The sequence below is a fragment of the Delphinus delphis genome, chromosome 6 (genome assembly GCF_949987515.2).
Source record: "Delphinus delphis chromosome 6, mDelDel1.2, whole genome shotgun sequence".
Classification (NCBI taxonomy): Eukaryota; Metazoa; Chordata; class Mammalia; order Artiodactyla; family Delphinidae; genus Delphinus; species Delphinus delphis.
Genome location: NC_082688.1, coordinates 10882804 through 10894894, shown reverse-complemented (window position 1 = coordinate 10894894; position 12091 = coordinate 10882804). Strand labels below are relative to the sequence as shown.

The 12091-nt window shown below is 40.3% G+C and overlaps 1 protein-coding gene across 1 annotated transcript in view; it reads right to left on the bottom strand.

Moving 5' to 3' along the window:
• Nucleotides 1-12091, bottom strand: part of PSMB7 (proteasome 20S subunit beta 7) — a 58531-nt gene that overhangs the window by 29318 nt on the left and 17122 nt on the right. Inside the window, exon 6 of the mRNA XM_060014171.2 lies at nucleotides 924-982. Within this exon, the coding sequence (XP_059870154.2) occupies nucleotides 924-982 (59 nt within the window). The remainder of the gene's footprint in view (nucleotides 1-923; nucleotides 983-12091) is intronic.

Here is a 12091-nt window from a genome sequence, read left to right as displayed (position 1 = left end):
TCATAAACAGCCTAATAACTGTTGAAAACAAGTTGATACTACCCATGAAAAAATTAACATCTATCGAAAAAACAAGGGCAGATGATGAGGGCTGCCTTCAGGACGTAATGTGCCTACAAGCTAGTTCAGCAGCGAGGATAAAGCACAGTGGAGGAATAACATGGTACCATAAAGTATCCAAGCATACTGAACACTCCTTCCAAAGCGACAATGAAAGACCTGTGGCTTGTTCTTGGAGATTTTGGGGTCTAGGGGGTTGCTTAATGGAGGTACATCTATCATTAAAGCAGACACAGGTGGAATGTCATTCAGAAGATACCACCCTCCCCACTACCAAAGAAAATATAACAAAAGAATGTCTTATAAATATATGTGAGACACCAGATACATACATCATGCTCTGATAACAGGCCACTACACACATGGTATTGTCCCCATCTTCTGCCAAACGCAGAACAACCTATAGGGATTTTTCAAACTGCCCGCATTTTCAGGGATTTTTCAAACTGCCCGCGTTTTCAGGCCAGGTCTGTGTGACATGCAAAGACATACACAGTTTCTCTATTCTTCGTGAAAAAACAAAACACCTGTCATTTTGAGATATTCTGATAACGCATAAGAAAACATGCTACACTGCAGCAGCATTTACAGCCAAGAAGATTCCCAGACAGCCCAAAGGCCAGAGCAAAAAGCTGAACAGTACAGGCTCCTCAAGCCTGAGGGAGGGCATAGCAGGCCACTCCAAAATGAAGCTTTCCCAAGTAACCAGTCTTCTCAGCAAACATAGTACCTGTGCCAAAGAGCATTCCAACTAACAGCAGTGCTGTTCAAACTTTGGAGGAATCAGCAATCAATTTGTAAATGTCCAACATACAACTAGAAAGATAATGTGAAAGAGAATAAAACTGCAGGAACTTACATACCTCCATATCTGGCCTAAATTTATCTTCAAACACGGCCATTGCTGCTAAGGAGCCAGAACCTGTAGGAAAAAAGATGCATTTTTAGCATATTTACCAACTCCCAGCTTCTCCATCTCAAGTTTACCTCGGGGCAGTAAAAATGGCAAAACACACCCAATGTCACATTCAAGTACAATGTAAATATTAACACTATAGGGCCACAAAAACCAGGTAAACACTGCTCTTCAAAAGCCTGGAGTCACACTTACCACTATCTCGGGTAAACCTGCAACTGGCCCTACTTCTACTATTGACAGGAGTAACTGTAAATCATTCACAATAAAATCCTGAAGCATGAAAATGAGGTTATGGATAATTTGTATTTGTTCAAAAATGAATGCCACATAATTTCATATATCCTGTGCTGTGACTCTTGTGCTCCAAAGCTGTGCCTTGGCAGGCTGCTGGGTATAGCGCTAAATACCAAGCCAGTTAGAAAGAATAGATTGTTTTAATGAGCTGGCCCCGGTAGAGTCACCTTGACACACGGGGAAGAAACTACAGCACCAGCAATGGTAATAGGACTGTGAGCTACGGCCACCAGGTTATTCCAGCTACAACTGTAAAACACTTTATTATGTGGCATTTATTTGGAGCTATTATTTTTAGTTTGTACGTTGAGGAGTAACAGCTGAGTAGACAAAATGACAAAGAAACAAAAATTTATTATCACAATAGCAAATGGCTGAAAGGTTATGCTGCACAGATATTAACAGACAGCAAATTTCTCCCTACAAAAGCAGGATGTAAAGGCATTACAAATAAGTATGGGCTCCCTTTGAATGGATATAAAAGGCAGCTCAGCACTATGAAAATTTAAACTTGTTTTGTTCAGAAACCAGAGAATCTTTAGAAAACCATCATCTTGTCTTTACAGGGTCCTGGCAATATTTTAGGATACTCTACTTTTGGAGAGAGGATAGAGTTGCCCACAATTTTTTACTCCAATTAGAAGATTTTTTTGGCATTTATTACTTTTTAACTTGTTTTGCATAACACTATCTATTTAGCTGGGTCACAGAGAAAACCATATTTTCTATTTAAAATGATTTGTGTACATCGCTTGACCACCTCAATGGTTTAGCAAAGGAAAAAGGCAGCGATTAAACAGTTTCAAATGAGGTGTCCTGCTGATTTTATCAAGTCTGCTGAATGTATAATGAAAAAGGAGAAGCTGACAGCATCGCTGCATTGAGAAAATACAGACTACCTTATCTGAACCATTTAAGGAGGTCCAATTATAGATCAAATTTAAAGGGTAGAAACAGCAGATTTACAGACACAAATCAATGAACATGGTAATCCCAATGAATATGACAGATACTCCTGTTAGGGAATATTGCTGTGGTTGAGGATCATTACCTTCACAGCACCGGATACATCGCATCTAAAGCAGGGGGAAGCTATGAGCGTAGACGGCATTACGGGCAATGACTATTCATTTAAGCTTTGGGAGCAAAAGGCAACCCCATTTTCCCCCTCTCACAATTTTTTCTCCACAAAAAAAAAAAAAAAAAAAGGAACCTAAAGAGATATTAAAAGCCCTTTAGAAAGGAAAGAGAAATTAAACAGATATAAAACTAGTGTACCCAAATAAAACTAGATATATATACACAAATTCACCAAAATCAAACCTTGCAATTTCATAGTTTATGTGTCCTGGAAAATCTGGAAATAGAGTCAAAGTTCACCAATGTTCTGTGACTCACATTTACTCTGAGTTTCAGGGATCAAGGGGGGAAAGTAACCTGTTTTAAGGCATTGGTGAGAACCAGTCTCAGACTTCGTAGTAAAAAACGAGCTGGTTTTGTATGGAAAACAGAGGACAACTGTCACGAAGAAACAAGAAAATTGCAAATAAGGAAACCTCAGGAAAAAAAATACTTCTTTTCCAACCTGGTCCAAGAATGTCTCTGCAAAGAGCCCAAGGGTAAACGCACCAGAGGCCAGAAATACACATTAGAAAAGGACAGGGGAAGGACGGCTATTTACCTAAGAGCTAACAATTTTGTGGAAAACTGTAATCAATTACTGTAAAAGGGGAAACACAACTTACCTTAAAGACATCTTTCCCTAAAGACTACTAGCCTGTATTTTCTCCTGGGCCATCCTTTCTTTCGCAGTTTCACAAGAAATTAATTTTACTCTAATTTTTCCCAGGCACATATATTTCCTTCTACTTAGCTTCACCTAATACTTTAAGAAATGAAAACTATTTCCCTCCTAATATAATAATTCTTCCTTTATCAAAAGCTTTTTTTCATGAGAAACACCACCACAGAAAAAATTTCCATAAGTGGAAGTACATGCTAAATCTAAATTCTTAGAACAAAAAGTGTCTATCAATGTAGTGATGCTTCTCATCACAGTGATTTTTTTTTTTTTTAGAGTGGAAGGTGTAGGAGAGGTAAACATAGAAAGGACACAGGAATCCCTATTACACTGTATTTCTGCTTCCCCATTTACATCACACCCCCCCAAAACACACACACCAACTTACACACACACACACATACATGCAGGTGTACACATGCACGTGCACAGAGTTGAGATGTTTTCAGGAAAACAGGAGCTTGCTAAACTGCCTGATTCTGCTTCCCCTGAGATCAAAGATAAGTGGACTCCAAATAAACTTGAAAAGAAGGGGAAATTCAACATTAAAAACAATTTCTAAATCACTTGCAAATTAGCTCCTGCTCCTAGCATTTTTAGGAAAGGAGGACTTTGGCGCCCCCTTTTCAGAAGTACACATAAGTGCTAGGAAATGGAGTGCAATTGACTTTGTCAACAGGTTTCTAGGAAACTCTGAATGTGTGTCTGCTGCTTAGAAAAGAGAAGACAGAATTTCAAATATGACTGCAAACGCCCAAAATGGCAAGAGAACAACATGCAAATCCTCACATAATTTCAAGGCAATGCAACCGGGGGAAGGAACAAGGAGTTTGCCATTAAAAAGAAAAAAGATGGTAAACTCAATGAGACAGGTCTTTTTAAATAATTTCAATTCAAGTTTCCCAGATTTTACTTCAATGCCACTTAAAACTATATATAATAAATCATCAAATTCCATAGTAATAGAGCAGCCAGTTGACTCACAAAATGTTTAAATATTATATCCCATTTTCCCCATAAACCATAATAATAATAATGTCCATAGACATTCCATGATTTCAGCATCAACCTATTAACCTGGCACTCTCATACCCAAAACCAAGGCAAAAATCCTCTGAAGGATTTATCCTGATTTTTTATTCCAAAAACAAGGCCACCTTAGACAATCAGTCAGAACGGCCTGGTTTCCCATTAAGGAATAAACAAACAGAAAAGCCAGGGGACAGTGTACCGGGTATAGGGGGCTCTGCTTTAGACAGTGGGCGTGTCAGGTGAAGGAAATGGATGTCAGAGGGAATATGCTTTCCACAAATGCAGGACGAGCTCTAAGAGCAAGGAGTACGAGACCTACCCTCAATTTCTCTTATAGGAGAGAGGAGGAAGCCAAGAGGGAAGAACAAGAGCATTCTGTTTGGGCACCCACCGTGGGCCACACATCGTATGTTGTCATTTGGTCATCCTCACAGCAACCCAATGAAGTGATAAAGCTTCTTGTCTAGGATTACAGGACTAACAAGCACAGGGGAGGATTCCTGTCTCAGGTGTGACCCTATGTCACTCTCTCAAACATAAAGTTCTACAGGCCACAATATAGTTCAGAGCAGACACACATGACCTTCCATGACCAGGTCTCTGGCTCGCTCAGCCCCTCCTCCTCCCCAATGTACACACACACTTGACACTCTATCAACACTAAACTGACAAGAATTTCCTAAATGCCCAGACCATTTCAAGCCTATCCCACCTTGGCACGTGCTATTCCCTCTGCCCCCTTGACAGTCCACAGAACTCCGAGGCACCCATCCAACCCCAACTGCGAGATGACTTCCTCCTAGAAGGCTTCCTTGACCACCACACCCCCATGAGAGTTTATCACTCTCATCTCTGCCAACTGCCCATCCCTTCACAGCTGCATCCGCCATACCTAGCAGTCTCTGGCACACAGTGAGCACTAAATAGAATTTGCTACATTAGGCTGGGCTGATTTGAGTACAACGGTTCAAATGGAGGAGCTGGGGAAACGGAGCTGGCCCTGAAGGAGTGACAGCAATAAATGCCTTGATAAAGTGTAAAAGAACATTTGTTGCCTAATTTATCATACCGGGATGAATGTAAGACAAACTCAAATGTAAAGCAAGTCAATTTTCAAAAGAAAAGAAGCCTTTAAACCCACAAAACCATGTCCTATTATACGTCCTAGTCTGGTCTGAACTCTATGATATCACAGGAATGAAACGCCCTCCTTGGATTTCTGCATTTTTCTACCAAAGCTCTGTCTCATCAGTAGTTTCCAGGTAGCTGCTCCTTAGCAACCTCCACCAAGTCTGCCTTTTTCAGCCCACCCACAGTTACTAGAAGCCAGCTTCCAGAACAAAGCTCTTCAAAACAGCAATACGAGGTACAATCCAGTGACCAGCATTTAGAGAGAGGGTGTGCACGACACTGTGACGGCTACCTAGTTACCCACTGACTTGCCTCTGCACCCACTGTCCTTCCCCAAGCTCACCCACGCCATCCACACACACCCATCTGCTCAACCACCAACTCCCAAACCGCCCAGCACGCAGGCTGTGGGGAGAGACAGGGATGGGGGGAAGGGTACGCAACTCAGCCCTCTTTCATCCACGAGGGACAGAAACTGCTCTGCACCCCCTGATCCACTGCAGCCACCTGGGTGGGCACCGCCTTACCCTGGCTGTCCGGGTTTGATGCTTATTAAAAGAATTCAACAGACGCCCCTGTGAGTCCCAGAAAGCACGGTCCTGCTCCCCATCTCTGACTGCCAGGGCCTGACTCACCCTCAGACCTTCAAGATGACTCCATGGGGCACCCACACTGCAGACCTCCAGGAGAAGAGGGCTCAGGCATAAACGCCACAAGGGTCACATCTCCAACCATGCTTTTCTTTTTTTCTTTTTTTTTTATATGTTGGGGGTAGGCGTTTGTTAGTTTATTTATTTATTTTTGCTGTGTTGGGTCTTCGTTTCTGTGCGAGGGCTTTCTGTAGTTGTGGCAAGCGGGGGCCACTCTTCATTGGGGTGCGTGGGCCTCTCACTATCGCGGCCTCTCGTTGCAGAGCACAGGCTCCAGACGCACAGGCTCAGTAGTTGTGACCAGCCATGCTTTTAAAATGAAGTATCTGTCTTATTAATAATAAGCGACTGGCTTAAAAAAAAAAAAGACTAACACCTGTAAACAATGTAAAATATAAGCCCTGAAACTCAGAGAAATATGTGCAACACACAGGGCATTAATAAGTAAAAAGAGCTCACAGATAAATAACATCAATACACCAACAGAGAAAAGGACACAGCAGTTTACAGAAAAGAAAAAAAGCAGAGGCCTATACACATTTAGAGACACTGTTCAAGTTCACTAGTAATCAAAGAAATATAAATTGAAACTAAATAGCCATTTTTTGGCTTTTAGATTAGCAAAAATTAAAAAGAATAATACCCAGTGCCGATAAAGATGTAGTAAAAAGGGCAATCTAACATTCTTGTAGAAGCACAAACGGATAGAACTTTTCTAACACAATTTAGAAACATCAATCAGAAAGCATAAAGCTATATACACACCCACCAAACCTGCAATTCTGCTAGAAACATATTCTAAAGAAATAAATGGATAAGTACCCAAATGACATTATGATCGCTGTTTAGATTAGAAAAAAGCAAAAGTAACAACAGCAACAATAACAAAAACTGGAGGTAAATGTAAAGGTCCAACACCAACAATCAGGAGATAGGGAAAATTAAAAAATACTATATACATGGTGATTAAATATAATATTTTTTGGCAATGTCCATGATACAATATTTACTGAGGGAAAAAGATGTTCCCAAGCAAAATTAACAGATATGTTTATATAATACATATTATACACATCTGCAAGAAAATTTTTAAAAATTATGCTTATTTCTGGGTGGTGCTACATTCTTTTGTTTACTTGTGTTTTCTTATTTTTTTTCAAAGACAATGCATTACTTACAATTTTTTAAGATATACACTTGGAGAAAATAAGAATTCAACTTTGTTAAGGGATTAAAAAAAAAAAAAGCCAAAAGACCAAGACCTTGCCAGCTGTCACAGTCTTGCTGTGTAACAGCAGCAGCAGGCAGCTTAGTCCTGAAATCTGTACACAGGGGCCTGAAGGTCAACCCACGCATGCGTCAACAGTCCCAAGGAACAACAGCAGTCAATCATCACAAATAAACACACCATGTCTCTCTACCACAGTCCTTAGGAGGGCTTCCTTAGAACAGGCACCAAAATTTTTTAAAAAGAGATAAAATCATCTTAACAATGAAGTCCTTTGAGCATATCAGCACCACGCCAGATCTCACTTATCCAGAAGTATATACTATGTGGCAAACAAATTACTAAACAGACCACAACAGACACAGTCCACGTGGTGTTTTATGAAATTTCAAAGCACAGTCACATGAGTTTTGTCTGCTCCTCAGACATGGCAGGTAAATGCAGTCCCATTTCACAGGAGGGAAGACTGAATTTTGGAGATAAGGAACTTGCCCAGATCACACAGCTAGTGATTAGCAAATCTGGGAATGTGAGCCCCAATCATCCTAAATTTAAAGTGTCCAACACTGCTTCTGTTCCATGTGCTGCCTCTTAAATTACAGAGCCAAATGCTTGAAATTAAGATTAGCAAGTAAGCATGGAAGCAGCTCTATTTTCTTAACTCTCCACCCTCAAAAGCATGCTTTCTAACTTACTTTTTGCTCAGATTACAGCAGAATGATTTCCACACATCTGGATACAGTTAATTTGTGTTGTTTTGCTTGGAAATTCAAATGAGACTGGGATTTCAGTTAAATGTTTTAAATGATTAAACAGATGCCATTCACTATTTAGCAATGCTGTTCAAGTATCTAAGCATTTATTTTTAAATAGCCCCATTCAAAAAAAATAAAATAAAACAGTGAAATTAGTCTCCATTTTCTAAACCCTCTGAGAGTGTTTCTGATTTTAGTTTATCAGCATTAGTATTAGTAGTTCAATTTGAATCCTAACTTTTTCTGAGAGAACAATCCAACTCAGGACAAAATTTGAAATGTATCAAGAAAATTTTACTAAGATATTGCTTTTACTTGCTCTATATATTTAAAAAAAATACCTCCATTAATATGGCTTAAGGAGAGTGGGAATTTTTTTAAAACATGAAACGCGTTATTTTTATACATGTCAGGGTTCACTCAAGTATGAAATCAAACTCGGCAATTCTAGAACCTATTTTATCAGACATGCTGAAGAAACTATAAAAGACAAATAATTTTCTAAAACATGCTGCTCTAAGTCAAGCTCTAGGAAGGATCTGAAAGCCAGCAGGTAGAAATCTGCTTTTTCTAATAAGGTCTAGGCTCACAAATTCTCACACTGGGGAAGGGAAAATATTTACCCTTAGGACCTTATCGGTCCCAGACCCTAACTCATTTATTGTTATTTCCTCAGGTAAATTCCGCAGGTATTTCCTCATTTTACAGACACGGAAACTGAGGCTCAGCTGATTTAAAGGCAATAAGAGGAGCCAAGATTCAAATCTAGGTCTTGTGGCTCTTTAGCCCATGCACCTTTCAGAAGGGCAACTCTCCACTCATTCTTTCAAACCAACCATCCCAGGTGCCCACTGAGCGGCAGGCTCTGGAACACGGATGCAAAAGATGTGGCACAGCTGAGCTTCCTGCCTGTTTTCCCACAGCACACCATCGAGGCCCTCCCAGCCCTGCACGACTGCCAAGCTGCTCCAGGCGGCACCACCACAGCAAGCACAAGGTGAATGGTGCCCCAGAAACTACAGGACAGCAGCCCTACTGCCCTGGCTGCCTCCCTGCACAAAGGGGAAGATGACAGAATGTGTCTTCCTCATAGGTCGGCTGAGACCTGAATGACATGGCACAAGTAAAACAGAATGCCTGGCACATAGTAAAAGCTCAATAAAAGTCAGCTGTTACAAATACTCTAACACAAGGTCCCCGTCCTCCAGGGGCTCTTTTATACAATCATTCTCAACAAGTCTCAGGTCTTTAACAGAAATGGACGTCTTTAAAATTTCTTCTCTCAAAGTCATGAAGTTCTGAGAGGCAGCAGGAAATGGATTTCTAACTGCTTTTCCCCCAAATCAGTTCAACCAGATCTTTTCAGGAAAAGAGCTGCTCCTTCTGCTAAGAAGTGGTCCATTTTAAGCACCCAAGGACCTGTTTGCCACCGTGGCCTGCCAACGTGTAAGATGTATGCAGCGATAAAAGAGTAACACCAAGAACTTTCTCATCCATCAGTGTCAGCTCTCCCTGACAGAGTGCTTACTCACACTTGCTCATTGTTAGTCAACTGGCCACTCATCCTGGACAAAATTTGGTGCTCTCCACGGACCCATGGATGGGGATCATTTTTCAGTCTGTTTCTGTCTACAAGGTCTGGTCTCCTGGTGTTGGTGCCTGCTCTGGAGGCCAATACTGCCAATGTGTGAAGAGCTGATTCATGAAAATAAAAGAATGTTGGTGTCGGGGGACCACATTCAGCCACTAGAGAGCAGTGGAACTCCTCTTAGAGCTTGGGAAAACTCAGACACTGACTTGAAATGGTTTAAATGTATGCATGCATTTCATTGTAAGTCTTGGCCAAAAGCTTCCAGGAGAGGCAGGCCAAGCAATCAGACAATCTTGCATGGGTTGCTGAAATCCAGATTTGCCCTTTGTCAGCATAAGCAGTTTAATTTGATGTTTTCACTCCTGAGTAAGCACTGAGTATTACATTTAAACCCCTCGTGAGGGGAAAGAATGCTTCCTTTTCATCAGCAAATGTACCTCAATGTCATTTTATCCCCAATGAAAATATACATATATATATATTCCATTTAATATGCTAAGAAATAGATTTTAAAGCATCCAACAACATTTCATTCAGAAACTAATTTCTCAAAAAATGCAGTTCCTTTTCTAAATGTAATGTAGTCAAAAAGGAGTTAAATTTTGCTCTACGTAAATAATGTAAAACACCACTCGAAGAGAACAGGGATTTTTCTTATAATTGCAGCTGCAATGTCTCATTGACCTGACAGGTTATAAACACTTATTCTTAAGAAAAGACTAACATTTGGGGCATTCAGGCCTAAAAAGTGAAAGGCTGTGTTTTATTAATGTATTTTAATGAAATGCCACAAGGTATGAGGACAGAAAACTGTTCTTCTTCAAACAGAGGAGTCATCACCTAACCCTATGTGTAAAGGATAAGATGGAGGATGAAAATTACCTTGAAACTACCTCTCCTAATCATCAGGCTCCCACAATCATCAGGCCCCACCAGGAAACTAGCTCTCACTCAGCACTGCAGAGCGCGGGGCACACACTTCTCTCCCGCTGCAGGAGTTCGAGGCAGTTAGAGCTGACAGGTCTTTCAAAGGCTCCCTTTACTCTGGCCCACATTTCAAAATATCTTCCCAAACTGCAAGTTAATCCCTTTGCGGGCCTTTTCCAAGTTTTCCTGTCCCTTAGAACCCTCTAGGACAAAGGACTACAGAGTTTAATAATTTATAAAAACACACTTAGTCTTAATTGTAAGTAAAGGTTTATCTGTCCATAGAGCCTTGTGCAAACAATAATAAATCCTATTTACCGGAAAAATGTGCAAAACACTGTTACATATATTTTTTCACTTTATTCCTCCGTGGACTAGATGGCATTATCTCCACCTTATAGATGCAAAAAAACAAAACAAAAAAAACTAAGGTCAGAGAGGTAAAGGAACCTAACCAAAAACACACAGCTAGTAATGGCAGATCTGGTTGCCAACAAATCCCTAGTTACATGACCTCCACATGAAAAGTCTTCCGATGTATAAAACGACTTTCCACTTGGTCTGTCCAACAAGAAAGTAAAAGATCATCAAGCACTAGGTTACGAGAATGTAAAGGCACTTTTTGTAGTAGGGCCAATTCTGAAACAAAAGCAGGTAAAGATGAACTAATTAACCCCACTCTCTCTGAAATGGGGTTTAAAAAGCAAAGGACTTAAAACTGTGCGCATTGCACTTAAGTTCTGAAATGTACTCCTAGCAAGGGCTTTTATTTGGTTATAGACTAAGGACTGAACTCAAATCACAAAAGACTTCATGGTGAAATGTCAGAGCAGAAAAAACAGGAGGAAGAGCACCCTAACATTAATTCAATATCTCACTATTTTACCTACGAGACATTTAATATTTTCTACACAGAATCAAGAACAAAGTCTACTCTAATTATAACAGATAAAGAACCAGCAAGGACTGGTTCTATTACATTCCCTGAAACAACATGATGACTTGCAGAAGTAAATATTTTCTCATCTCCTAACATAATGGCACCATCTATTGGCTTAGTACCACCATTGCAACAACCAGGAATCAAGATGCATAACCCAACTTTCATGGGCTTTTGGTTCCCAGCTGCTTAATTCCTGGCATTCCATAGTGGTACAAATTTTAAGATATAATATCCATGCATCGCACATTTTAAATCTTCTGAAATTCATCTTATATATATTAATCAAAGCAGGAAAAACTGCCAGAAAAATCTCAGCACACAGAACTGCACACAGAATGTGTTAGCACTAAAATTATCAGAACACCATGCATCAAACATCAATGATGTTCTACACACAAAGATTTTTACATGTGGTTATCTCACCTAATCCTCACACATTACCCATGGAACAGATCCTCTAACCCCCATTTTCCTGAAGGAGAAATCAACACTCACAGTCAAACAACTAATAAATGTTGGACTTAGATCTGAACCCAGTATGACTACAAAGCCCAGCTCTTTTCACTATCCCACCCTACTTCAGAAAATTAAAAACAACTCCAGAGCAACATATGCAGGGGAAAAGCACATAGTGCTTTACAGAGCGTGTTCACACACATGACATGGCAGCATCCCAATAACCCAGTGACCTTCAAGTCAAAAAAAATCAGCTTCTTTTTAGAAATGAGGGGTTTGAGGTTCAGAGAGGTTAGGTGATGAC